Genomic DNA, 27,990 nt, shown 5'->3' with positions numbered 1-27,990 from the left:
GGTAGAGGGCAAGCCACACGAAGCAATCTTTCCTGGCAACCCAAGAGGCATCCCACTGCACTGCATGCAGCACGGGAACAAACTTTTACCTTATCAAAATAGAGGAATTTTGCAATTCCCTTCCTTCTAAGAGTGTACAAAAACCTTCTAAATTTTAGTCTCGTTCGTAAGAATGGCCATAATAAGTCAATTTTTTTATAATTTGTTGCCCTCTCAAAACAAATTTTGCCCCCCTCCAAAAAGAAATGTTTGTGAATCTGTCCCTGCATGACCTTACATTAAATTTTACGCGACAGTTCATAGAAATTAATTTATTCTATAAGAAATCAAATTGTAAGAGAGCAATTTTGTTTATGAAGACTGCCTGAAACCAGTGGCCTGCATGCATTGCTTTGTGCACCACAGCCCGGGGAAGAGGGGGGGGACAACTACCTATCAACACATTGATGACAAATGTGCAGTCGGCCTGGTTCCCCGCTCCATCGGTGAATGTATAGACAACGGTTGTAGAGCCTGGGGGGAACGTGAACCCAGGGCTGTGGGTCTTGTTCAACGTGGGCTCCAGTCCCGAATCGTCAATGGCGAAGGGCTCTCGCCATGTGAAGAAGATGCCCAGGTTGATCTCGGACAGCAGCAGCATCAAGGTGGAATCGGAGGGACAGTTGAAGACCATGGGCGGCAGGTCCACTGGACGTGGACACCGCCAAGGGGGGGGGAAAAAGCCAATGTGCACATTGAACTGATCAGCTGAATCAAGATCAAGATCTTATTGTTTTAATGTACCAAGAAGTAACATGCCACTCAAAGATTTGCAAATGCAACAGTTTTTGGTGCAACAACGATACATGATATCTCAGTTCATCATGCGCCCAAAGAATATCTGTTCAGCCAAAATTGGTTACCAACCGAAGTGTCGTGAATTGTACACTTCTTGCAACTGGTTCTCTGCTGAATTTTGCTTTCAACATTAAAGAAGAAGTCTGTCACGTGCCATTTGCGAATTATTATGTTTGTTTGAGGGAATAAAAGTACTCGAGTTTTAAAGCCAGGTGCTTTACACCTAGCCTTATAAAAAGTCTGGGCTCAGTGAATGCTGTATATTCTGAGAAAACCAATATTTCAAATCAAAAGCTGGAGAGTCGTGTTTGAATTGCACCCAAATTCAGCATCCAAGACATCCTCTCATTTAGCTTATTGCCGCTACATGTATGATGGCACTTAAAATGAGTATGCACCATGTGGCCGGAACAGGTTGGAATCACAGGACTCCATCAGACTGAGATCAGACACGGCTTAAAATCATTGGAACTCATCTGTACTTATTAGAGCCACATCTTTTCAATTTCCCTCCTTGTCACAACACGGTCAGCCGCTAAAGTTCAGAAAGTGTGCTCTCTTTCGTGAACTCAGCTCGATCTCGCAGGCTCAGTGTCTCCCTGCTACGGCTACTGAAACAGAATGTAGTTATCGTTGACGGCCCATTAGCCATAAACAGACCCTTTCTAGGATAAAAACTTGAGCACAGTGAAGATTTTCGGCTGACTGGTCCAAAATTTACACCCAAGAGAGCTGAGAGAGAGCAAGGGGGGAAAGAAAGAATCTCAACAAATAGGGTACATGTTGGCAGACTGAACCAATGACTCTCATCGGTCACAGGTTGAGCTTAGGTGTTGTCGTAGACATCCATTACAAGACCTTTCACAAGGCACAAGCCAATCACAAGTAACAAGGTGAATAACCACATGAATGCTTTTGCTGCAGTTCACTTGAATAGCTTGTGACTTAAATTCAGACCGGAGGTCTTGCCCTTGTCTGATGTCTGGTCTTGTGTCTGGCTATGAGGTGTTTTTACTATAACCCTGTTGAAGCATGGCCTATGGGTCTGCTCATAGCTTTGGCATACCGGTAGGAAACAGTTTATTAACGAGTGCCAAAATGGCCCCATCCAAGACAGAATGAGAAAAAGGAAAGGACACAAAGGCCTACCTGGGGCGAGCTTGACGAAGAAGATGCAGAGGGCCTCGTTTCCGGCTGCATCCGTGAAGGTGTAGACCACCATGGTCACGTTCTCCGTGAAGACGTTGCCCGACTCATGGGTCTTGGTCACGGTGGGCACCTGCCCGGAGTTGTCAGTGGCTGTGGGCTCGTCCCAGCTGGCCACATTGATGCCAGGGGGAAGGTTGATGACCCCGGGGCAACCGCTAACGACTGGTGAGATGTCATCTGATGAAAATAACCAACCGGAAAACTAGGTACATCACTTTAATTCAGATTCATGTGGCGAGGCAAAAAGCTATATTAGCCAAAATTGCCATAAGCTGTTCAATCAATTAGGATAATTTACAAGTACAGTTGGGAAGGAAGACTTGTCACCATTCATAAATACACTTCTTGGAACACGGGGGCATGTAGCCTGGTGGTTAGGGTTTGTAGCTTCCAATCATAGGGTCAGGGGTTCAAATCCAGCTGCTGGCAGCATGTTGTGATCCTGGGCAAGTCACTTTAACCCCTATGTGCCTCTCTCCACCCAGGAGTAAATGGGTGTCTGTGAGGGCAGACAGGAGGCATGTGGCCTAGTTGTTAGGGTTTGTAGCTTCTGATCATAGGGTCAGGGGTTCGAATCCAGCTGGTGGCAGCATGTTGTGATCCTGGGCCTCTATCCACCCAGGAGTAAATGGGTACCTGTGAGGGCAGATGCGGTTATTATGCTCAGCTGTTTGCACCTGATTTGGCAGCAATGGGCTCGTATACTCTACATGGAGCTGAGATGGTTTCAGGAATGTTCAGGCGTTGTCAGTCCAATGAGCAGGGATAATGATAATGCGGTTATGTCTGTCATGTTTGTGCCTTTGAATTCCATATACTGTGAGCTGCTGTACGCCGTAGTATAAATGCTTTGATGTTATTGTTATTCGCTCCAAGCGGAACAAAAGAGGGCGTGTTTTGTTTTTTTTGGTACCCACCACATAGACGCACCACAAGGCATGCAAGTATATGTGTGTTTGACACGTAGCGCGCTGAGTACTTATAACTAATTTATTCCGGCATATATGGTCCTTGCGTACACATGTGCAAGAACCCGCTTGAAACCACCTGTCTTTCTGTTTGCCAATTGGGGGTGCACTTAAGCTCGGGGCGGATTGGAGCATTCATTCAGTGCAATCTCTGCAGACACGTCTTAGAAAAAAACAGAGACTTCTTGGAAGCATTACAAAAACCTTGCTGCTGTTTTCGGTTGTATTTCCACTGTACGCACAGCCGTTGACATGATAGTTTGGTTGAATAAGCCTTTTGGGAGTTAAATTTGAATAAAGTCTGGTACACTGAGTTCTTTAAATTCACGTGAACACAATAATTTTAATTCTCCATGCTAAAGACACTGTTGCTACATGTATACCTCATGATTTGAGGCAAGCGTTTCCTAAGTTAAGCAAGAGACGTCTTGCCTTAATACACTGCTTTTAATGGGTAAAAAGGGGGAAACAAAGGAACCAGACCATTCCAGAGATGGCGGTCGCTAAGCAAAAGCTTGCCCCAAATCACGAGGTATAGCAACAGTGTCTTCAGTCTGGGGAATTTCAAATTGTTATGTTTGTGTGCAATCAGATATCTCAGCGTACCAGATTTTATTAAACTTCAACTTGCATAAGGTTAATTAACTATTTGGAGACAGGACTTTGTTACAAGTAAGTGACGCAAGGGATGATTGATGGGTGGAAAAGATGAGGAGAACTGAGACAAACAGAGTTGTACTTCACAGATTAAGATCAATTCGTGCTTCCCAATGTAAATGATAGAATAAATCCAACACCCCTAAATGAAGCCGTTACGTGCTGAACTTATTTGAATTCACAGTGTAAGTACATGCTGTTGTACTTGTGGATTGAAACTAGTCAATAGAATGCTGTGGTTGTGGGTCTTTAACTGACATTCATAAATACCTGGGACGGTTTTTCTATTCCTATTGGTCGAAACGCGTCATGTGACCATGTGTCAACATTTGATGATGTCCGCTGTGAAGTGATAATGCCTGCTGCATAAATTACACCCTGGCACATGGATACAAGGCAGTTTAATCGGGTCTGATTGGTCAGAGTCTGATGTGCCGTGCCATGCGCGTGCCAAGTTCATTGAAGGGGATTACATTGGACAACTTTCAAAAGGAATAAAATGGATGGGGTGTTCAGGAAAATGAAAAGTAAAATTTTAGAACGAAATCGTTGGAAATGCATTATGTGTTGGCTTCTTTTGACTCTCCGAATAAAAAGGTATTTATGAATGGATATACATATGTGTTTCGACTGTTTAAGAAATAAATTTATGAAATAACCACCACTGATTTCTTTCTAGATGATACTCCAAGTGTGACAAGAGTAAAAGCTACATTCCACTTTTAGGGACGCAGAATACAACAAACCTGAGTCACCAACAAAGAGCAAGCTTGGGATTGTACAATATAATCATTCAAATTTCAATTTGTTTGAACGACGTTGTCTCGAGTGTACGTACCTTGCAGACGAATCACAAAGAACACGCAGTTGGCCTGGTTCCCTGAGCTGTCTGTGAATGTGTAAGTCACCAGAGTCACGTCATCTGTGAAGTCCGCCCCTGGCTGGTGTGAACTGGCCACGCTGGGGGCCTGGCCTGAATTGTCAGTGGCCGTGGGCTCTGTCCAGCTAGCTGTGTCATTGCCGAATGGTATGCTGATGTTGGACGGGCAGTTCATGACAAGAGGTGCAACGTTATCTATAATGCCCCCCCCCCAAAAAAAAATTAAATTGGTCATTAATCTGATTATCGCCTGGGCCCATTTGAAAAAGCTGAGCAGTGAAATACACAAACTTGTTGGGTAAATTTCATTAGAAAACAAAGTACTAATCCAAAACAATAAACAGCTTTACATTGTCTGTACATTTTCTTTGAACCAACTCCTTAAAGGGTCCATGATTATATAGGAGTATAATTAGGAGAAAGCCAGCAGAATATCCAATGTTCGGGCAAATTTCACAGAAGAAATAGCTGTAACACTGAGGTTTCTGCCTTGGATGACATCACACTTTTGCTCATCAATATGCAAATTACATTAGCATAAATATCCAAAAGGCACCAAAATGGCCAAGAAAAGGCACAATCAAAAATACAGAATCAGGCTAAAAGGGACTTAAAAGAGCATCTACACAAATTGCAAAATTTAGGAAATCAGCAAAAGTTAGAAAGATCTGAAGAAAACTGATACATACTGACGACATGCACATTTCTCTAGAGACTTGAACAAGTACCGCCTGGATCACATTTCACAGGATACTATCTTGCTCGGCACATTTATATGCCACAAAAACTGAGCAGGGCACCATTTACAAGCAATACACATACAACGACTATTTGGTCGGTAACCAGCTTTGGCTGATCAAGTAGTTACTACTCATATCAACTGTCAGAGCTTTGCTGCTGTGATGAAATTGGCTACAGGGGAACATGTGAGAGACCATCTTCCAAAGCCACAAACTAAACCCCAGCGAAGGATTTTCGTAAACAGGCAAAACCACGAACTCACCCACAACCACAGTTACAATGAATGAGCAATTGGCCTGGTTCCCTGCCGCATCAGTGAATGTGTACAGGACCGTAGTATTTCCTTCAGGGAAGTCGGTGCCAGCCTCGTGAGTTTTGGTGACGCTCAGCGGTTGGCCCAAGTTGTCGGTAGCTGTGGGCTCAGTCCAGTTTGCCAGAGTGGAGGCTAACGGCAGCAAGATGTCGGCAGGACAGTTGCTGATGACTGGTGGTATTGTATCTTTGATGATAAAGGATGTTTTAAAAACTGAAGTAATGACTAGAACCGTTGTCAATTTAGAAAAATTTAAATCTTCAAATGACAGGAAGAGCGAGTAGCAGTCGGTACCAGTAACTCTGTGGTGACCTTGTGCAAGTCACTTCACTCGTACTTGTCTCTCTCCATCCAAGAATGTAAACAGGTATTTGTGAGGGTAGAGGCCATGGGCGTCATGGGGGAAGGGAAGCTGGGGAGGGTATCCCCCCAAAGTAAAAAAGGTAAAACAGACAAATATATAAGTTAGAAACAGGAAAGAGGGAAGGAGAGTAAAATTCACTGATTTGCTTAAAAAAGACTTGTAACTGACCCCCTTCCACTGTTGATAGTTTGCCAGACGGCAGTCAATGAACGCTCCCGAAAAAAAAATCCTGACACTGTCCATGGTAGAAACATGACACGCGGCTATCACTGAGATTTTCATTCCTTGAAAAATCCCCTGAGAAGACCACTTTTAAGAGAATGACTTACCAACTGCTACAGTGACTAGAAAAGTGCAGTTTGCCTGGTTCCCTGCTCCATCAGTAAACGTGTACGTCACAGTGGTATCTCCTACTGGAAAACTGTCGCCCGGCTCATGGGACTTGAGAATAGACGGCAGAGCTCCAGAGTCATCAGTAGCCATCGGCTCAGTCCAATCAGCGACAGTTATTCCCAGTGGCAGAGTGATATCATCTGGGCAATTGCTAATGACGGGCGGTGTTACGTCAGTTGACACTTAAAAAAAATGCAGAATTCAAATGTATCAATTTACAATGATACAGCTCAGGAACACTTCCATGTTAGACCATCACAACTTTTGACTTTCACAGACACTAATAAGCTAAAAAGGGGAGCCTGTTAATTAGGAGGGCATTTACAAAGGAACAGGGATTCTGTGCCTCGGGAAAGAGGCGGCTCAATCTATCTTCCTGCAGCTCTAACAGAATTCAATTTTTTTTATACAAGTGGCAGATACAAATTCTGCAAGGAGTTTGTGGGTTTGGGCGAGTGTTATGTGACAAGTTTAAACATATCCCCCTCATGTTTGCTTTCTGATTGTTTTAAATCAACGTCACGTTTTGAGCACTCCTTGCTAGGATCTAGATCATTCACTAATTGTTGAAGACCCAGCTAACCTGCTGACATTGTAAGCTCCTGTCTTTGCCAATACAGCCTACAGAAACGTTGTCCCTCATTTAAGAAGTATATAAGTTACAAGGTGCCAGTAGCCTTACTCAATAGAATTGGGAAAACCTTCTTCTTATTCGCAGTAACAGAGAAAGGAGTAACAGGTCTGATGGTCTGAGTTATTATAAGAAGCCAATGCTTTCTGGTAAATTATACTGAGACCAGATTGACAATAGGAAAATTTTTCCTCACTATCAAAGGGTCATTTTTGTAAACTTGAACAAGAAGTTAAGGCCTTAAAGTTTGGAGGTTTGACTTTTTTCTTTGTGGATTTTTTACAAGAGTGCCAAGAGCCTTTTTGGTCAAGTAAGACTCTTCATTTATTCTGTTAAAATCCTGGTGGTCAAATGGGCTTGACAATGACCGTATTTCAACCATTATTATGTGAAAAAGAAGCAACCTTCTGTACTGATCAGAAGTCTGCCCTGGTCTTGATTAAACAGCATCAAAAACCACTTAATGAAATAACTATACCACGGACGGTGAAGACACACTCAGCCGTGTTGCCAGCAGCATCGGTGAATGTGTAGGTGACATTAGTTGATCCATCGGCAAAAACAGCTCCAGGTTCGTGGGATTTGCTGACCGCCGGAACTAAGCCTGAGTCATCTACGGCCGTAGGCTCTGTCCAGTTGGCCACGTTCTGACCAACACGCAGACTGATGTCAGACGGACAGCCGGATATCACGGGGGCCGTGACATCAAGGGGAACTATAAGTATATCGGTTAAAGCTTAATAAGTATTGAAATGACAAACTCGAGATTCAATTGCAGAAATGCAGGACCTTTTTAGAGGCTTTTCTTGACTGAGGGACGATATTCCCTTTTGACGAATCAGAAACTGAATTTAAAAGCTTGACTCTGAACCATTTTGCCCCAAACTAGAGACACACAATTCCTCTAGTCTGGGGTACCTTCCACTTGGCAAGTTAGGAAAGTTGAATGAAATTGGATGAGACAGTCAATACATTTCAGACCCAAACTCTGATGTTTTTGTGAAAGCTAGGCAAAAACATTGGATGTATTACAAAATTATCTAACATCTTGCTAAGTGAGACGAGGGATGGAGATTGACATTCAAAGACTGGACTCCACGAAAAGAACCTTTTGGTACTGAACCTTTGAAAAGCTACTCCATAAACAACTGTAGATTGCAAGGATATGAGAAAAGACCTCACCTGTTGTGAAATCTAGGCTGACTGGTTCACTCACAACCTCGTTCTCTGTGCCAAGAGCCACAGCAGTAGAAACTGACACCGTGTAGTTATTGCCAGGTATGAGGCCAGGTATGTTTAGAACGCTTTCCGTTGACGGAATTGAAACATCGACTGTTAAAACCTGGCCCTGAACTTTCACCACGTAGGTGTCAAAGGTGACGTTAGGAGGGACCAAAACAAACAAGGCGGAGGTGGTTGTGACATTGATCAGGCTGACAGACACCAGCGGTTCAAGAACTGAAAATGAAAACCAAAAGGTATTGGTTTTTCACGCTATTATAGAGAAGACCACCACCCTTTTGCAAAAAGAAACAAGCACAGTCAAAACATTCTGATATTACGGCACCACTGCCACCTCTATTGAGGCTGAAAGCACATCATGCAGATTTCACATTATATGTAGTTTCAGAGTATATCTGCTGTGCATTACACAAACAAATACCAGGATAACTTCAAGTGTTGTAGTCGAGACCATCTCAAGACCAGTCGTAAGCAACAGGGTGAACCATGACAAAGGAATGCTTTTGTTGCAGTTCATTTGAATTGCTTGTGACTGAATTCAGCTGGTCTTGTGTGGTCTTGTGAGGGTCTTAAGTGGTCTCGACTACAACACTGGTAATTTCACTCTGACAGGAACTATGCATATAACAACCTCAGAGAGATACCGTTAGTTTGTGCAACGTACCGATATTCTTGAAAACAGCTTGGAATGGCACAATTCATTTTTAAAAATTCATTCCACACTGAGTAAGAGGCCCTTTTGCACAGTTATTTTTCCTTAATATTGTACACATTACAACATTCTCAAACATGTACTCTATGTGATGTGCCATACAACAAAAATTGGGCCGTTTTCCAATACTCAACTTCGGCTTCATTTCAAGCTTCAACTGTTCTTTGACTAGCTGACTTTGAAGCTGTAAGCAAAGAAATCAGTCTAATAGTGCCACAGAACATCAAATAAGATGCAAGAAAGCCAAAAATTACAGGAATCCAATGTAATTTAAACGCTTCAGGCTAACAATCTGGGATTGGTTTGGGGAACGAAGCCTGAGATGGAGATGAAGTTGAGTATTGGAAAATGGCCATAGACTACTTCATCTTCCGGTATTGTATCTAGCCTCATGTAATGAAGTGGTATTAAGCAAACGATTTACCCTCAGGAAAATAAAATAAGCAACTGATCACCTCTAAAAACTTGATTCAACATATGACTCAAAGCAGTCAATATTGAGACATTATCTGCACTTCTGCAACTATTGGGAAACACTCACCCAAGATCCGCTTGACAATAAAGACACACTCAGCTGTGTTGCCGGCTGCATCAGTGAACATGTAGGTGACGTTAGTCAATTCATCAGCAAAGACAGCTCCAGGTTCGTGGGATTTGCTGACTGTCGGAACTAAGCCCGAGTCATCTACGGCCGTAGGCTCTGTCCAATTGGCTACATTCTGACCAGCAGGCAGGGTGATGTCAGATGGACAGCCAGATATCACAGGACCAGTGGTGTCCAGGGTCTCTGGAAAAGCAAAAGGTAACTGGTTATGCTTTATGAGTGCTTGAAAACAACATGAGTTCATTTTTTTTGCAGCAGAATTTTACCTCATCAACTCTCGACTAAGGAAAATATTTTTCTTTTGAAAGAAAAAGCAATATACATATATGAAGTACATTAAAAGCATGAAAAGCTTGTAATTGGCGGTCCTTTTCATCTGAAAACAGTAAATTGCACATTCTATTATTCTTGATAAATCTAAATTATGTAGAAACTATTAGTTTATTTATTGTAATTTGCCAAAACACACCATAATATCTCCAAATAGGTCACTTGAGACATTTCAATGTCTCCCTAATGCTCCAACAACCAAAAGGAGGAAAATTTTTATTGTCCACATTTTTGAGAGATGATAGATTAGGGTCTGAAAGAAAAACATGCAAAACGTGCAAAGTTTGGTTAAGATTGGATTAGGGAATATTGAATTATGGGACGATAAAGTTTGAAAAATTTTGTGCAAATTCCTATGGGAATGTCTCCCAAGTGAGCCATTTTCGGTAATTATAATTTGGAAGGAAAATTCTGGAATCTTTACAAATTCATCTAGCTGCTTGACCCAGGAGTTGAAGCGAGGACAACAGAAATAATGAATTTTGGTGGCACTATTCATTTTACCAGTAACAGGAGACGTCAAGGATTAAAAAAACCAAATCTCACCCGTTGTGAAATCTAGGCTGACGGGTTCACTGACAACCTCGTTCTCCGTGCCAAGAGCCACAGCAGTAGAAACTGACACCGTGTAGTTATTGCCAGGCATGAGGCCGGGTAAGCTTAGAGTGTTTTCCGTTGACGGAATTGAAACATTATCCATCGATACCTGGCCCTGAACTTCGACTAAGTAGGTGTCAAAGGTGACGTTTGGAGGAACCAAGGCAAACATGGCAGAGGTGGTGGTGACACTGATCAGGCTGAAGGACACTGGTGGCTCGAGAACTTAAAAAGAAGCATACAGTCAAGATTTTAGAGCAAATTTCGAGAAAACTCCTGACAGAAAAAAACAAGTAACAGTAGCCAAAACGTTTCGATGTTATCTTCCCTCTATCTGCAGCAATGAGGAAAACCACTCACCCAATATTCGCTTGACAGTAAACACACACTCAGCCGTGTTGCCAGCTGCATCGGTAAATCTATAGGTGACGTTAGTCGATTCATCCACAAACACAGCTCCGGGTTCGTGGGATTTGCTGACCGAGGGATCTAAGCCTGAGTCATCTACGGCCGTAGGCTCTGTCCACATGGCCACATTCTGACCAGCAGGCAGGGTGATGTCAGATGGACAGCCAGATATCACAGGGGCCGTTAGGTCAAGGGGAACTATACATAAAGGCAATACAGATGAAATGGAGTAAAAACATGAATTAATACGGGCGATTCACAATAGTGCACCACCAAGAGTTTGCAACACAGTGGCCATTCATAACGCGTGAAATTTGTTGACCCTTTCCAAACGCGCATTGGGTCGACAAATTTTGCGCATTGTAATTGGCCAATGCGTTGCAAACTCTTGGTGGCGCACTATTGTGAAACGGCCGTATTGGACAGCATCATGAAAAGATTTCTAATACGCAGAATCTCTCTGTGCATATCTCCCCGTAGGAGTGATCTCTACGTAGATCTGCTCCAAAATGAAGAAAAACAAGAACGGCAAAGCCGCCATGGCTCGCTGCTTGTTATGAATTTGAATTTCTTTCTTGTAATAACAGGAAAGAGACATCCAAGTTATACAAATATGGTTACTAAATTAAACAAGAAAATACTAACCAAGCTCCATCAAAATTTGTTACAAGATTGGTTGACATACGACTGCAATACGGATATTTATCGACCTTAGCAATACAATTCATTGCATTCTAGGAAAAAAAAACCGAGTCAGTGCTGTGTGCAGACTGTGTGTTGAAAGGCACCTGTCATTTAAAAGTTAATCAACAAAGACCACCACCAAGGGAGATACAGGTACAAAGCTTCACAGTTCTTGACAGGAGAGAGGAATGCCTATAGAATGTGGGTTCAGTACAGTCAGACAAGACCTGGATGATTATATAAGCAGTGCATTTGTGAGTTTGATGGATGGTGCATAATTAAAATTCCTCTAAAGTACGTGTACAGCTCTGCACTTTGTATCCAACCCCATCATCCCATCCATTTCCTACTCTTCCCCCCCCCATCATCCCATCCATCTCCTACTCCGCCCCCTCCTCATCATCCCATCCATCTCCTACTCCGCCCCCTCCCCATCATCCCATCCATCTCCTACTCCGCCCCCTCCCCATCATCCTATCTATCTCCTACTCCACCCCTGCCCATCATTCCCTTCACTTCCTACTCTGGCTAGGGCTGTCCCATCATTCCACTAATCCAGCCCAACCATTACACCAACCTTATCCAGCATTTCATCCACTTTCTACATACCTGTACTTTGTCCCCATGATCCTCCACCTACAGGTACCCCTCCCCCAACAAACATCCTAATCTGTCACTTGGAGTCCCCCCCATCCCTTACATTTTCCCCACATACTGTACATGGACATTTGTATGTGTCTAAACACTGTCTATACATACATACATACATACATGTACATTACAGGAGTGCTCAGTACACAGGTACTGTATGCACTACAGGGCAAGTACACAATACAACTCAAAACTTTAACATTCAACTTTTATAATTTTTTCACTAAATTCACAAGTTTCTAAGTATTAATGCCAGATGAGACTATTCAAATACTGATGGAATTTCAAGAAACAAACAAGCACTCAATGGCACATTTTAACACCTATGGACCTGCAAGGAACATTTGAGGGCGGACGGCCAGACGGCCGGATGGCCCGCCCCACCGGACGGACAGAAGACAGAAATCGATATTACATAGGCTCGCACTTGCTACGCAGCTTGCCAAAAATAACTTACAAAAGTTGTAAAGAATTCCAAACAGTTGAAATACCTGTTAAGAAAAATCACCTGTGATTTGTAATTGTTTCTTAAGAAATCCTTTTTTTAATCCAAACTGAACACTGCCATAATTGAAAAAGTCTTCAGCAATTTGGCACATGTTACGACAATGCTCATCAATGTTTCAATACATGCATTCTAAGAATATGAAACTTTTCTTCATCAACGTATCGGCAGGTCACAAGGATTAGGAGGAAAGTCTTACCTGTTGAGAAGACCAGGCTGACTGGTTCACTCACAACCTCGTTCTCTGTGCCAAGAGCCACAGCAGTAGAAACTGACACCGTGTAGTTATTGCCAGGCATGAGCCCAGGTATGTTTAGAACGCTTTCCGTTGACGGAATTGAAACATCGACTGTTAAAACCTGGCCCTGAACTTTCACCACGTAGGTGTCAAAGGTGACGTTTGGAGGGACCAAAACAAACAAGGCAGAGGTGGTTGTGACATTGATCAGGCTGACAGACTCCAGCGGCTCAAGAACTGAGAACAGAAACCAAACAGTACAGGTTTTCAAGCAAATTTAGAAAAGACAAGATTTGGGGAAAAAAGCAAGGAAATGAAGCCATATCAATTTGATACGTTTATGCATCATACAAAAACTCCATCTCTTGATGTCAAAGCATTAGTATGGACAGCCACTCACAGCGACACTTCTCTATTATCCCCACTCAATCTGTACCAATGGAGAAACACTCACCCAATATTCGCTTGACAGTAAACACACACTCAGCCGTGTTGCCGACTGCATCAGTAAATCTATAGGTGACGTTAGTGGATTCATCAACAAACACAGCTCCAGGTTCGTGGGATTTGTTGACCGCTGGAACAAAGCCCGAGTCATCTACGGCCGTAGGCTCTATCCAGTTGGCTACGTTCTCACCGGCAGGCAGGGTGATGTCGGAGGGACAGCCAGATATTACAGGGGCCGTGACGTCAAGGGCAACTGGAGAAAAACGAGTCAATTTCTGACCAAGCTACTAGTATGTGAAAACTTTGTGTCATTTCAACACACACCATAATGTTACATACAACAAATGGGCTTTTGCTGCATGGTGGCAGAATTTGAAGAAATAATGGTCTACAAATGCGCTAGGCTTGGACGGTGTTGCATTTTTTAATATTGTGATATTCGTGATAAATATACCGCGCTATTCACTAATATCAAGATATTCTTTGAAGTGTGCGTCATCAAAAAGCAACAGAAATAAGCAGTGGCATTCACTGGGCATGCCAGCAACTACTTCTGATTTCCAGTCGGGACTCTACAAGCTTGATGTACATGAACTCCAAAACCACAAACACAATGACTTGGGGGGGGATGATAAAACTTCAAAGGCTTTTGGCCAGTGGGTTGGCGGTTGTTTAAGTTTCATGTTACCAAGTCCAAATGACAATGCAGACATGATACTGGATGACTTGTCCCACAAGAGAAGGAGTGAAATATGACGATATGAAGGTTTTCCTTCATTTTCAAAGCATACTAGCAAGAATACCATGGTATCCAAATTCCAAACAGTATTTGCTGGTATTTCGGTATTTATGGACCACAAGTTGGTATTTTTCGGTATTTTACTATTCAATAATACCGAAATAAAATCCAAGCTTAAAAGGCACGGAATGTGGTTTACACAACAGATTTTGCCCTTACCCAACGTATATTAATAAGCACTGTATGCTCAGTGCTTGTCCGAGAGCTTGCGAAAAAAACCTCACAAGCTTACTCGGGTGGGACTCGAACCCACGACCTCCTGCTTACTAGTGCAGATGTCTTAACCACTCAACCACCGAGCTTGCCGGGGTCGGCTGGCCGGTCAGAGTCAAGTGAAGCAGCGGGTACCGCTGCTTCACTTGACTCTGACTCTGACTTGACTATCTTCAAGATGTATTTGTGCGTTGTGGTTCTTGTATTTAAGACTAAGGAAACTGTTGCAAGTAAGAAACTCCTCAGAAACATTTATCAGGCATTCTACTGGGGATTTAGAGGAAAACTTGGCAAGAATAAATTTGCACAACATTTGTTACTTTGTTTTCTATTGTACTTCAAACAGGGAAGCAAAAAATGAGTAATCGGCTAATCCAGTGGAGAGTCACAAGCCCGAAAAACTGTTGGTTTTTGTGCTGAAAGTTCAATGCCAGGTTTTCTTTCATCATCAAATACCTGTTCTGAAAAACGCTACGACTGGTTCACTGACTTCCTGCAAGTTTATATCAGTGCCAATCACAGTGGATACTTCGACTGTGTAGTTGGTGTCGGGTATCAGTGCCGTCAGGACCAGCGAGTTCTGAGGTGCAGTGAGGGAGGTCACGTTTGTGGTCTTGGCGCTGGAGACGGTCACCACAATGGAGTCAAAGGTCGAATTTGGCCCAATCCAGGTCACAACAGCAGATGATGTTGTGACGTTGGCAACATCGACTGAAATGGGTGGATCTGGAATGACTACAGGTGGAAATGAAACACTTTTGGATCACTGCATGATAGGTATGCAAAAGCTCAGATACACATGAAATCAGAAATGTTACAATCTTGTCCACTTTTTCAAACACAACTGCTCTTCTGTTTCTGCCTCTAAATTTCCTTTTACACCCTATTCATAGAAAGATTTCACATGCAATGAGTCCAAAGGTGCAGTTACACTTGATTAACTGGAAAGATTAACATCAAACATAAAGATTTGATATTTACAAAAAATGCCCACTATTTTGTCCGGGCTTGTAAAGTTTGCAGAAAATTAACCCTTGGCCGGAATCAGTTTCCATCTCCCAAGGTTCCAATAGTATGAAAGAGCGGGGATCTTTCTTCATCCTTCATAGTGGTTGTGTCTCTTTTGTATCTCTTTGTAGTGAGTTTGATAGCTGTCTGGGACTTTTTGGCATTGTGAATTATTCTCTTGTTCTTGTAACAGGTCATCAGCTCACAGTTTGATGAACACTATAAACATAGCGTGGATGGAAAAAAAGGAGAAAAAATCCACCAAATATTCGATAGAGGGGTTAATCAATGACAACAAATTACTGTGACACTGAAGGCAATTTAGAAGCTAATATGGCATACCTTGTCTCAAAAATGACCGTTTATAATCAGGTGAATCTCCCAAACAATACAAAGAAGAAACCAAAACCATTCAACTATTTTTAAAGTCCGTGATCTGGGAGACAAACATCCAAGAAAATTTCCCGGAAATTACATCCCTGGTAAATTCAGCACTCCCTTGGACGTACAAGAAAATGAAAGAGTGAGAGATGAAAGTGTAAATACGTCTCCAGAATAGGACTGACAAGACTTACCTCTCATGATGACAGCGACATTCACGGTGAACGAACACCTGGCCTCGTAGCCCTTGGAGTCCCGGAACACGTAGGTCACCACGGTCGTCCCTTCCCCAAAGCTGGACCCAGGCCGACGGGTCCGCTCAGAAAACGGCACCACCTCCCTGCCGCTGACTGCGGTGGGCTCTACCCAGACGCCCACGGCCACACCACTCGGGTGGGTGACATTGAGCATGACGTCAGATGGGCAGTTGGTGATCACTGGGACGGGATCTGACGAAAAACATGCAGGAGACTTTGTGGTAGATAAAAAAAAAATGAAAGCAGGTGCGTCTTGTGACGATTCCAGCCCAAAAAAGTCACGCACTGTGCAGCACGTGTTTGTCCACGTTACTGGTCACTGAAGGACCCATGCCATAAATTTTCCATGGTTAACATGCATGGTACAAATGGCTAGAAATAAGCTCCTAATCTTTGTGAGGCAACAAAGCACCAAAGAATAGAAAATAACTTAAGACAGCCAAACATCTGTCATTGCAGCACAATTTAAATTTACCAGTGACAAGGACGTTTCTTCCTAAAATCACAACACGTCTGCCTTTGAATTCGTAAAAACAATATAAATTGACAAGAAAAAGGCACAACACTGCCTTTAAAAATGGCAAAATGAAAATTTCACACAAGCTTAAATTAGACACTGAGTCTATACATTGAAAGGATCATCAGCAATGGGCCCTTGTTAACCCTCCAGTCAGTGACTTCGACAATTCTTCCATTACTGCGAAGGCAGCACGGCCAAACTCTTGGAAGTAGCATTCTGTGATGCTAATGCTGTGCATTCTAAAATCGTTGTCTTTGCTGAGCAAACCTCGGACAGGTAACTGGAACTCCGAGAATTTGACTAGAACAAAAAAAAATCCTGGTTATACACTGGCCGTAGCCGACAGATTTACCTGTTGAAAACTCAACAACGATTGGTTCACTGATGACCTCGTTGTCTGTGCCATAAGCCACAGCCGTGGAGACGGTCATTGTGTAATTGGTGTCTGGCATGAGGTCGGGCAGTGGTAGCACCCCTTCTGTCGCAGGAACGGTGATGCCTACTATTTGGTCTCTGCCTCGCACGGTCACCACGTAGGTGTCAAAGGTGACATTGGGAGGCATCAAGGTGAACGTGGCGAAAGTGGCTGTGACGTTGAAGAGGCTGATGGATGCCGGTGGTTCCAGAACTGCGATTATGAGACAAAAGTTAAATGGGTTTAAATTTTCTGAAATCACTGTGGCATCTGAGTCTCTGTTTGCTGTTTTCTGAAATATTTTGGACAATGTCAAGTTTGACAAGCAGAACTCCCAACAATTTGATAAATCTCACCCAATATTCGCTTGACGATGAAGACACACTCAGCTGTGTTGTCGGCTGCATCGGTAAATGTGTAGGTGACATTAGTCAATTCATCTGCAAAGACAGCTCCAGGTTCGTGGGATTTGCTGACCACTGGAACTAAGCCTGAGTCATCTACAGCCGTAGGCTCTGTCCAGTTGGCCACGTTCTGGCCGGCAGGCAGGGTGATGTCGGACGGACAGCCAGATATCACAGGGGCCATTAGATCAAGGGGAACTGTAACAAGAAAAAAGCCATTTTATTAAAATGTGATTATCATTTGAAAGTATTGGGGTAAGTCCTCAATTCACCACCAGGTGAAAATTGAAAGCTGGCACAATTAAATATAATTACCATAAACTTTTCTGCTAACATAAATAAGGCATTCATTGGAAAAGAAACAGCCGGGAAGGATAATGTTCATCAGAAAACCTTGAGTAATAGGTGAAGAACATTTACATTAAGGTGGAAAGCTTGCGGTAGCACCATGCAAGGATACGATCTCTTTTGTGAGTCTGTATGGTTCTGAAAAGAACCGTGAGGAACTCTACACTGATGATTTCCAATTTGCTCTAAGTAAGGTTTACTGACAAGTTTTGGGAACGGCACTCTTTCATTTGAACTTTTTTCATGTTTCCCACCTCCCATATGAATATTGGGGACATAAATCACTGTCAATTACAAAACACATTATGATAAATATGAAAACCTTTTCATTATCAGTAAAGCAAAGCTGAGTACCTGTTGTGAAATTTAGGCTGACTGGTTCACTGACAACCTCGTTCTCTGTGCCAAGAGCCACAGCAGTAGAAACAGACACTGTGTAGTTAGTGCCGGGCATGAGGCCGGGTATGTTAAGAATGCTTTCCATTGCAGGAATTGAATCGTCCACCGTTAACACCGGACCCTGTACATTGACCACATAGTTGTCAAAGGTGGCGTTTGGAGGGAGCACAGCCAACAAGACTGAGGTGGTTGTGACATTGATCAGGCTGACGGACGTTGGCGGCTCCAAAACTGTAAACAAAAAGATACTCATTATAATAACCCATTCAGGAAAAAAAAACGCAACTGAAAAGAAAGAGATGGGACAAGTTTCAAATAGATTACTGACTGTCAGAAGATATCTCCATCATTATGCTACGTAGGTATACATATACCTTGGCTCCAGTATCCCAGATCCTGTAAAATCCATCATGGAGTTTGGAAGATTTTGTAGAATTGAGGAATTAGAACAAAGTCATGAGTACTTAACATATGACTTGGTTCCCCTTGAAAGTTAAGTCCAACGAAGGCACCATAGGCTTTTTTGTACTGTGGAGTTTTTTGCAGGATTCAGGAAGGTTCCTTGTGAGAGAATTTATATTAAATTATACAAAAAACCATTGTGTCTACATTGAAATACTTCCTTTTTTCAAGATGCTTCAAGAGCTTTTATCATGCATGCCGAGGCTTGCTTGCTCTACTTGTCTTAGCATCACGGGAGTAGGACACCACACAAATGATGAAACAGCTAGGCTTTTGAGTGATCTATCTTCTTGGCTTGGTGCTGTAATGCTAGTTAGTCACTGGAAACCCAAGTATTATCTCACGACTTGCTTGATTCGCCAAATGTGACTCAACCAAAGTTAATTTAACCAAAGTTAGCTCAAAGAAAGCTGGCAACTGTTTTCTTTATATTTATGCAAACCAGAAAAATGAAAATGTATATATGACAAAAAACAAACAAATGACAACAAACAACCAAATGACATCAAACAAACAAATGACAACAAACAAACAAATGCATATATGAAAAAGTGTTACGTGTGGAATTGCTCTGAACTTTAAATCACTTTCCATGAGAATATCATCCAGCGATCAACCTCTTGGAAAGATGTGATGTTCCATTTTATTTTTATTTTCCCTTTAATGTGTAACAAGGGGGAAACAGCTGACCTAATATTCGTTTGACACTGAAGACACACTTGGCCACGTTGCCCGTCGCATCAGTGAAGGTATAGGTGACGTTGGTCGATTCATCTGCAAATACAGCTCCAGGTTCGTGGGATTTGCTGACCGCCAGGTCTAAGCCCGAGTCATCTACAGCCGTAGGCTCTGTCCAATTGGCTACATTCTGACCGGCGGGCAGGGTGATGTCGGATGGACAGCCAGATATCACAGGAGCTGTGACGTCAAGAGGAACTGCATGTACAGTGTATAAAGCCACAAAATTGCAGGTAAGTCCCAATAATAGAAACAACAGTGGAGGGAAAAAGACTTGGGCGTACAGAAAACTACCAGTGTACAGGTACCAGAGTGCACGCATACAAAAATCAAACAAATAAAGCACAAATAACGCTACAGCATAAACATGCTATCCGCTCTGAGCGGAACAAAAAAAGGGCGTGTTTGTAGCACTCACCGCATAGGCGAGCGGAGCACGCCGAGTATGCGTAATGAACAGCCCAAGGGTTGCTGGACCTAACCTTCACCAATCACACAAACTTCAACATCTGGGAAAATCACTCTTACCTGACAGTACCCAATCCCACAAACTCCATCAGGTCTTTACCTGTGTGATTTTGTTTGATTGGGTACAGCAGGCCCATTGCACAGTACAAAGAGTATGGACAGGCAGTACCTATTCAAACAAACTCACACACCATCATGCTGCATATCCATCCCCAACTGCTGGGATCATTGTGGTCAGAAACAAGAAAAACTGTCCTTCTTATGGTAATTATTACATAATATTACATACTTACCATTTAAATGGGAAGCATTCTATCATTACATAATCTTTAAAAATACAGTACGCATTTGAAATTCTTGATGGTAAAAAGTGAGAGGGCCACAGTACCCGTTCAGTCAAAATTCAATAGGGGAATGTGCAGGCCCACAGTGCCCATTCACACAAAATTAAACACCAGATAGTAAGCTACTAGTACCCAACGCCACAAACTCACACACTTTACTGGTGTTGAATTCTGTATGGTTAGGGAAGGTTAGGGTTAACTAATGTACGGCCTTTGTGTGCATGCAGAACGCGTGGAAGAACCCACTTTGAAAACTTACAACCATCTGTCTTTCTTTTGCCACTTGGGGGTGTACTTCAATTCAGGACAGATAGATCAGCGATGAAATGGTCTAAATTACTGTTGTTTGGAAGCAAGCTGTCCTCCACATAACGCAACGGTAATACTGTCAAAGTTCCCCGGGGGATGAATGGGCTTAAAGGTTCTAGCATGCTGGGGCTCATTGTGAGTTTACTTTGTTATTGTGTGAAGCAAAATTCGCCGAGACAAAAGCAGGTTTTCTCATTAATATCTGGATTTACCTGTTATAAATTCTAAACTGAGCGCTCTGCTGGTGACCACGTCATCTGGGGCATATATGATGGCACTGACAACTGACACCTTGTAACTGGTACCCGGCATGAGGTCAGACAACGTCACGGAGCTTTCCGCCGCCGGCACCGTCAGTTCTTGCTCCTCTACCTTCACAATATAGCTGTCAAAGTTGACGCTGGGAGGGTCGAGGGCTAATGTGGCAGCCGTGGTGGTGACATTAACAACGCTGATGCCCTTGGGTGGATCCAGAACTGGGAATTAAGAAGTTATTCAGTCAGGATGAAGAAAACCAACAGCGAGTATAATCTTGCTAAATATTTCGTTTACCAACACCAAAATGCACAACATGGACTAAAATCCCCGACGCACGACCCACTCCATTTCTTACCGGTGATGATGATATTGAAGGTACACGTGGCTTGGTTCCCGGACTCGTCAGTGAAAACATATGACACCGCCTGCATGGTGCCTGCCATCACAAAGAGGCCTGGCAGTGCACTTGCAACAACTCTGATTGACCCGCCCGAGTTGTCGGACACTTGGGGCATGGCCCAAGTGACGAAGATCATGGCCTCGGGAGTAGGCGCCATGTTCTCAATGTCAGGAGGACAGAAAATGATGGTGGGGGGAATGTTATCTACAAAAATAAGGAAAACATAAATTCACTCTAAGACTTCGAATTTTTAAAAGGTATTTTTTCAAGGGGAAGAGGGCTAAGTAGTTGAGTCAATCATGGGCCCATCAATATCAGAGTAAGTCGGATCAAAGGTCTAGAAATGCCCCTGTCACACTTCATTAACACAGCTTGTTACTTGACATGGGACAATTTTGTGCGAGTGACTTGCCTTATGAGACTTAGCAGCACTTGACCCCTTCCCCTAAAGTGGCCTCCCTTAAACCCACCAAAAGTACAACTTCCACTCCACACTCATGTTGGCTTGCGTGTGTACAGGACAACTCAAAGAAAATCAACAAGCACAAAGCAAAAAGGTTTTGAAAATGTATACGCGTACATAAAATGTCACACGTACCAACTTGTGGAAAAAATCCTGAAGTGTGAAACCGAACTGTTTGCATACAAACCTAGCGAAGGGTTACAAGAAGTTTAACCCCTTCGCTATGGAGGACTGCTACTACCGCACCGTTGTGTGAGGATTAGTGCATACCACGCATACAGTCTATTCACCACGCACCTGCTGGTTTAATGGGGCCTGCTGCTGGACAAAGCCCTCCATTCAGGGCATACCACAACCCAGCAGTCGCGGTCAAAATAATCCCACCGTGAAGGGGTTAACTAACACAGGGAAATTTCTTGTCTTTTACTCACCCACAGCGGTGACTGTAAAATTACAGAAGGCAACGTTGCCAGCAGCATCGGTGAACTTGTACACAACATCAAGAATGTCGCCCACATTCACCAGAGTACCCACTGGCACATTCTGGTCAACAGAGGGCGGTGTGCCAGAGTCATCCTCTGCCTGGGGTTGGGGCCATATAGCCGCGACGGGATCACTGGAGGTGGGGTTGATGGTGAAGCTGGCCGGGCAGAAGGTGATGGTTGGAGGTGAGGTATCGACTGGCGCTGTAATGGTTGACGGTGACAGAGACCAAGATGAAATGAATAAATAAAGTGATACGACTTCCTATATTTTGCCCAGTTTCCTGAAAAAAAATTGTGAAAGATTTGTTCCCCAGCAATGAAATAAAATTCTTGATCACTTCAGGAGGAGCGCAAAGCTGTCTTTACACACCCACTAGTTGCTGGCAATTCTTCAAACGGCAACGGTAAAGGTAACACAGAAACTAACACATCTAACTTTGCATTATTCACAAACGACATACATATTCTTCACCTCTTCACAATGTCACTCACAGTTTCAATTGTCAATTCCTCGAAGACAACACAGACTCAAACATTACACAACAGCTTGAGATATCGCCGTGATTTAGAAGGTTACCTTAATTGAAACAGTGGAGTCTTGCTTTTTGGTTGTTGATTGGTCAAGACTGGATCATTGTGATTGTTTTATACTTACCACCCAGCTGAAAATCAAATCTTGCAATGCTTTTGTACAAAAACAGAGGGCTACAGAGAGAAGAAAAGTCTCTCTTCATGAGTACATAACCTTTTACTCACCCAAAACAGTTACAGTAAAATTGCAGAAGGCAATGTTGCCAGCAGCATCGGTGAACTTGTACACAACATCGAGAATGTCACCCACATTCACCAGAGTACCCACTGGCACATTCTGGTCAACAGAGGGCGGTGTGCCAGCATCATCCTCTGCCTGGGGTTGGAGCCATGTAGCCGCGACAGGATCCCTGGAGGTGGGGTTGATAGTGAAGCTGGCTGGGCAGAAGGTGATGGTTGGAGGTGAGGTATCGACTGGTGCTGTAATGGTTGACGGTGAAAGAAGCAAAGCCAGAACAATTGATAGTAATCAAACAAACCTGCTGTGTTTGCTCTCTTTTATGATAACTTCCAAGCACCCCCAAAATATTACTAGAAAACAATCTACAGTAAAACCAACTTCTTTTCCATAACTGCAGCGAGGCAATGTATCGTTGCAGTGACAAGTTATCGAAGATTTCTGCAACTGAAATGACCAAAAAGAGAAATCATTCAATTCCTTATGAATACGGGCGATTCACAACAGTGCGCCTCCAAGAGTGTGCAACGCATTGGCCAATCACAATGCGCGAAATTTGTCGACCCTCTCCAAATGCGCATTGGGTCGACAACTTTTGGGCACCGTGATTGGCCAACGCGTTGCAAACTCTTGGAGGCACACTATTGTGAAACACCCGTACTGGGATTTTGGGAATCTTAATTTTACAGTACCTTAGATCATCTAAACTTGTATTAGTCACAGACAAGGAAAGAAACATGTACACGTAGCCGTTTGTTGCAGCATTAATCACTATGCTGATTACACATTTATCATCAAATTTCCAACCAAAGTAGGCTTTGAGTTGATGACTTAAAAGAAGTTATTATAACTGAAAGGATGCCCTCCTAACACTGGATAACTTCAAAAGACAAACACATTTAAATACGTAGATATGAAGAAATGTGATCAAGCATTACAGACAAGATTGACTGGTTAAGGCTGTCTTTATGAATATGAACGACTGCAAACATATCAAGCAAATATAGGATTATGGGAGAAATAAGTAACACTTTTTTGTATGTTCGAGAACCTACTGTGACTCACCTAAGACGGTGACAGTAAAATTGCAGAAGGCAATGTTGCCAGCAGCATCGGTGAACTTGTACACAACTTCAAGAATGTCGCCCACATTCACCAGAGTACCCACTGGTACATTCTGGTCAACAGAGGGCGGTGTACCAGAGTCATCCTCTGCCTGGGGTTGGGGCCATGTAGCCGCAACGGGATCACTGGAGGTGGGGTTGATAGTGAAGCTGGCTGGGCAGAAGGTGATGGTTGGAGGTGAGGTATCGACTGGTGCTGTAATGGGTTGAAGAAAACAGAGACAAGTGAAGAAATAAACTGTTATGACCTGCCTCAATATTTCACACCTTTTATCAAAAAACCCTTAAAACTGTAGAGTGTCAAAGGGCTAAAACACACTTAAGCTTTATTGCAATCTGTCACATGGGACTCCCCAAGCGAACCTCATTCATAGGAGCAACATAAGACCAGTTATCTACAAGTTGTATCATGATAACTTATTCAGTGTTACTGGCGAGAACAGTACAATGCAGACAGTAGCAGAGAGCATTCAATGAATGTGGCCTGAGTTTTTACCAGCCACGAAGGGAACTGGGGCATTCATTTCATTAGGAAATCCATTTGCTAGACAGCGACGATTCTGACACACTACGTGTAACGAAAACAAGATTTGGTCTTCGCCAGCAACAACAAAGACACCAGATCACAACTCTTTCAGTCTTCATAAAATAGCCAGAAGGCCAATCGAGATCTACTCAGTCTCAGAAAGTATGCTTCATTAGGTGGAACTGCTTTGAGTCAGCATTAAATCTCTTGCTTTGGTTACAATGTCAAAAGCATCAAGAGAACACAAGCAAAATTAAATGCCTTCTTACCTACACATAGCTGAGGTCGTATGCTAAGTGTGCATGACTCCAACTGGTAATTTGTGTAGATTAAGCTTATTACCATTCTTAGGAACATCAAAAAAATGTTTCAAACAAAGGTGACCCACAAATCCCACAATTATTTATCGATACAAAAGGTCACAGAGAAAAACATTCCACCTTTTAAAAAGTATATAAAGGTTCTTTTTTTACTCACCTAAAACAGTGATTGTGAAATTACAGGATGCAACATTGCCAGCAGCATCGGTGAACTTGTACACGACATTGAGCACGTTGCCCAAATTCACCAGAGTACCCACTGGTACATTCTGGTCAACAGAGGGCGGCGTGCCAGAGTCGTCCTCTGCCTGGGGTTGGGGCCATGTAGCCGCAACGGCATCACTGGAGGTGGGGTTGATGGTGAAGCTGGCCGGGCAGAAGGTGATGGTTGGAGGTGAGGTATCGACTGGTGCTGTAATCATTTGAAGGGGTCAGAGACAGTGTTATCAATCAAAGTGATGCAGCTTCCTACATCTGTGAGCAATACAGGACATTGACAAGATAGAGCAATCTTTACACAGCCTCCAGTTGCTTGGAGATTCTTCATGCGGGAATGGTAAAAATAACACAGAGTTCTAACTCTGCACTATTCACAGAAAGACAAGTACTGTTTTTCAACTCTTCACAATGTCAATCACAATTTTAACTGTCAATTACTTGAAGTCAATGCAGACTCCAACACTATGCTGCAGCTTGAGGCCGTGTCCAAAACGGGCTTCCAGAGCTACGGCTGGGTCTGTTTTCTGCGCGTCTCCACACATTTCCAATGGAGTGAAGACCGAGACCTAGCTCTAGACAAGAGATTCAGATGCAGCCTAAGATATGGTTTAGAATAAGGAAACCTTGGTTGAAACTGGGGTATCCTGCTTGCTTAATTGATGATTGGTCAAGTTTGTTGACTACTTAGATGCAATTCTTTTATCATTCTTTAGCTGAGCCCTATATATTTTACATACAGATGTCCACTCTCCTAATGCATTTATTAGAGAAATAGAGGGCTTCGCAGACAATAAAGTCTCTCTTAGAGAGTATAATAACCTTTCACTCACCCAAAACAGTGATAGTGAAATTGCAGAATGCAGCGTTGCCAGCTGCATCGGTGAACTTGTACACAACATCGAGAATGTCACCCACATTCACTACAGTACCCACTGGCACATTTTGGTCAACAGAGGGCGGCGTGCCAGAGTCATCCTCTGCCTGGGGTTGGGGCCATGTGGCCGCGACGGCATCACTGGAGGTGGGGTTGATAATGATAGTGAAGCTGGCTGGGCAGAAGGTGATGGTTGGAGGTGAGGTATCGACAGCGGTTGCTTTAAGTGTTGAAATGAAGAAAAGCAGCAAAGGAATGAAACAAGTTCCTGTTCAAGTTCTTGTGTTCATATGCAAAATCCAACATGTCACACGCACCTATCGTGCTAACTCATGCTGTGCTTGTGTTATTGCATTATTTGTCACAATGGATTGCCAACTCCAGCATTTTGCCAGTACACGCTGAGTATAACTTTAAATCTTATTTATGGTTCAAAATTTGAGAGTTCCCATAAACCTTTCCCAATTTATAACACCAACCCAGATCCTCACTCATTAGCTCTTATTGATTTCTGTGCTTTGTCAAATCAAATATACGATGTAGAACATTGACTCACATTAAACGTCTTGAGCTCTTCCAGAAAACATTTCTATTAAACGGATCAGACAAAGAAAAGATTGCAAACTTACATGCATTGCAGAGAATCCCACTGAAGCCTGAAGGGCATATACACATTGTGCCGCCAGGTATAACGGTGTCATGGACGCAGGTCCCCCCATTCTCACAATCGCAACGATCTGTGCAAACAAGGGAAAGATTAACATTCGTGTATAGATAACTGACGGACGGTGTTGGGGGAGTTTGCCGTCTAAATTATTTTGTACCATGTACAGCCATCTCTCAGTAAAATGAACAGAGCAAACCAAAGTCCTATATTTCTTGAATTTTTAACTTTTCTTTGTTTTCAAGTCTTTTAACGACAGAGTTCCAGTTCACTACTTGCAGATGGTACCACTTTTGGCAAGCATCCAAACGCCACAAATACTGACCCAATTGCATCAAGTGAACAATATCTCTGTGATTTTTCTTTCCCAATCCCATCTCACGTTTTGCTACCAGGGAAGAACAATTGCTTCCACGACAGGCTGTACACTGCGGCCAAGACATACATACCGTCCACCTCCACAGACTTCATGTACATGTATGAACAAAACAAATACAAGATTGTCTGCTAAGCAGTGACTAAACAACCTGCTTATCATTCCTGTGCATGCAGAGACTGCCAGATTGAGCAAACGAGTCCTTCAGGATGAACTGGTTAAAACATTATTTTGCCAAGCCATTAACAGGAGCCGAGTGTATTTTCAGGTGTAAGCGGACGGTTCGTGTGCCTCTGGGTTTAAAGCCATGATCTACTCTCTTTACTCGGCATGTAACAACTCCAGAGTGTGTCAAAACTTGACGTCCCCGTGTACACTCACCGTCTGTCTGCTCACAAAGAACACCCCTGTACCCTCTGGGGCAGAGACAGCTGACAGCATTGCTGGAGGGCTCGTACTGGCAGATACCACTGTTCTGACAGAGACAGGTACCTAGGCAAAAAAAACATGTTATTGTACAACAAGTGACGTGATCCCAGTCTTCTCATGGTTTATACTCCCCTCTTGCAATGGGCTTGTCTTTTTCGCAGAAGCATTTGAGGATATACTTTATATCTTACCAGGGTGGAGAGGCCAAATTCGATGGAATCTGTTAAATATTGTGCAAATTCATGTTTGATTTTAGCTTATTGCACAAGTCAAGGACTCAAAGGCTGTAAGCGGGCAAAGCTAAGCACATGTTTAATGTGTTGTTTGCTGTTTACTGAAAGTTCAATGAAAACACCTCTGAGAAAGGGGTTCATTTGCTTGCTATGCGCCTGTGATGCACTCACTCAACAATAAATCACAAAAGACAAGAAAATTCAGGACAGCAAAAACACAAAAATATCAGCATTCTGGTGTCCACAAACCAGTGTGACATAGAGGTTTTCCTGCTGAGATGAAATCACAGTTTTGCTCACGAAAATCAAAATAATAATCAGCACAAAACCAAAATGGCAGCAAACTATCCTTTAAAAAAGGAGAGAAAAAAAAT

General features: G+C 43.0%; 1 protein-coding gene across 5 annotated transcripts in view; it reads right to left on the bottom strand.

The window, feature by feature from the left end:
- The window catches only part of LOC110988484 (uncharacterized), a 65,830-nt gene that overhangs the window by 28,287 nt on the left and 9,553 nt on the right, over nucleotides 1–27,990 (bottom strand). For 4 of the 5 annotated variants that reach the window (XM_087137653.1, XM_087137650.1, XM_087137652.1 and 1 more), the window contains 27 exons: nucleotides 27,336–27,446; nucleotides 26,544–26,651; nucleotides 25,871–26,134; nucleotides 24,979–25,233; nucleotides 23,917–24,171; nucleotides 22,839–23,093; nucleotides 22,029–22,283; nucleotides 21,090–21,338; nucleotides 20,689–20,952; nucleotides 19,308–19,553; nucleotides 18,111–18,386; nucleotides 17,361–17,606; nucleotides 16,942–17,217; nucleotides 16,007–16,261; nucleotides 14,880–15,158; nucleotides 13,419–13,664; nucleotides 12,926–13,201; nucleotides 10,839–11,084; nucleotides 10,428–10,703; nucleotides 9,489–9,734; nucleotides 8,176–8,451; nucleotides 7,472–7,708; nucleotides 6,299–6,544; nucleotides 5,555–5,791; nucleotides 4,510–4,746; nucleotides 1,987–2,223; nucleotides 433–687 (listed from right to left, as the gene is read on the bottom strand). In XM_087137653.1, coding sequence (XP_086993779.1) covers nucleotides 433–687; nucleotides 1,987–2,223; nucleotides 4,510–4,746; nucleotides 5,555–5,791; nucleotides 6,299–6,544; nucleotides 7,472–7,708; nucleotides 8,176–8,451; nucleotides 9,489–9,734; nucleotides 10,428–10,703; nucleotides 10,839–11,084; nucleotides 12,926–13,201; nucleotides 13,419–13,664; nucleotides 14,880–15,158; nucleotides 16,007–16,261; nucleotides 16,942–17,217; nucleotides 17,361–17,606; nucleotides 18,111–18,386; nucleotides 19,308–19,553; nucleotides 20,689–20,952; nucleotides 21,090–21,338; nucleotides 22,029–22,283; nucleotides 22,839–23,093; nucleotides 23,917–24,171; nucleotides 24,979–25,233; nucleotides 25,871–26,134; nucleotides 26,544–26,651; nucleotides 27,336–27,446 — 6,609 coding nt within the window. The remainder of the gene's footprint in view (nucleotides 1–432; nucleotides 688–1,986; nucleotides 2,224–4,509; nucleotides 4,747–5,554; nucleotides 5,792–6,298; nucleotides 6,545–7,471; nucleotides 7,709–8,175; nucleotides 8,452–9,488; nucleotides 9,735–10,427; nucleotides 10,704–10,838; nucleotides 11,085–12,925; nucleotides 13,202–13,418; nucleotides 13,665–14,879; nucleotides 15,159–16,006; nucleotides 16,262–16,941; nucleotides 17,218–17,360; nucleotides 17,607–18,110; nucleotides 18,387–19,307; nucleotides 19,554–20,688; nucleotides 20,953–21,089; nucleotides 21,339–22,028; nucleotides 22,284–22,838; nucleotides 23,094–23,916; nucleotides 24,172–24,978; nucleotides 25,234–25,870; nucleotides 26,135–26,543; nucleotides 26,652–27,335; nucleotides 27,447–27,990) is intronic. The other variant, XM_087137654.1, reaches the window with a different exon arrangement.

This window comes from Acanthaster planci, linkage group LG06 (genome assembly GCF_054643075.1).
Source record: "Acanthaster planci isolate LZ-2023a linkage group LG06, COTS_SCS, whole genome shotgun sequence".
Lineage (NCBI taxonomy): Eukaryota > Metazoa > Echinodermata > Asteroidea > Valvatida > Acanthasteridae > Acanthaster > Acanthaster planci.
Note: the sequence above shows the minus strand (reverse complement) of the source record. Positions and strands in the feature narration are given on the sequence as shown.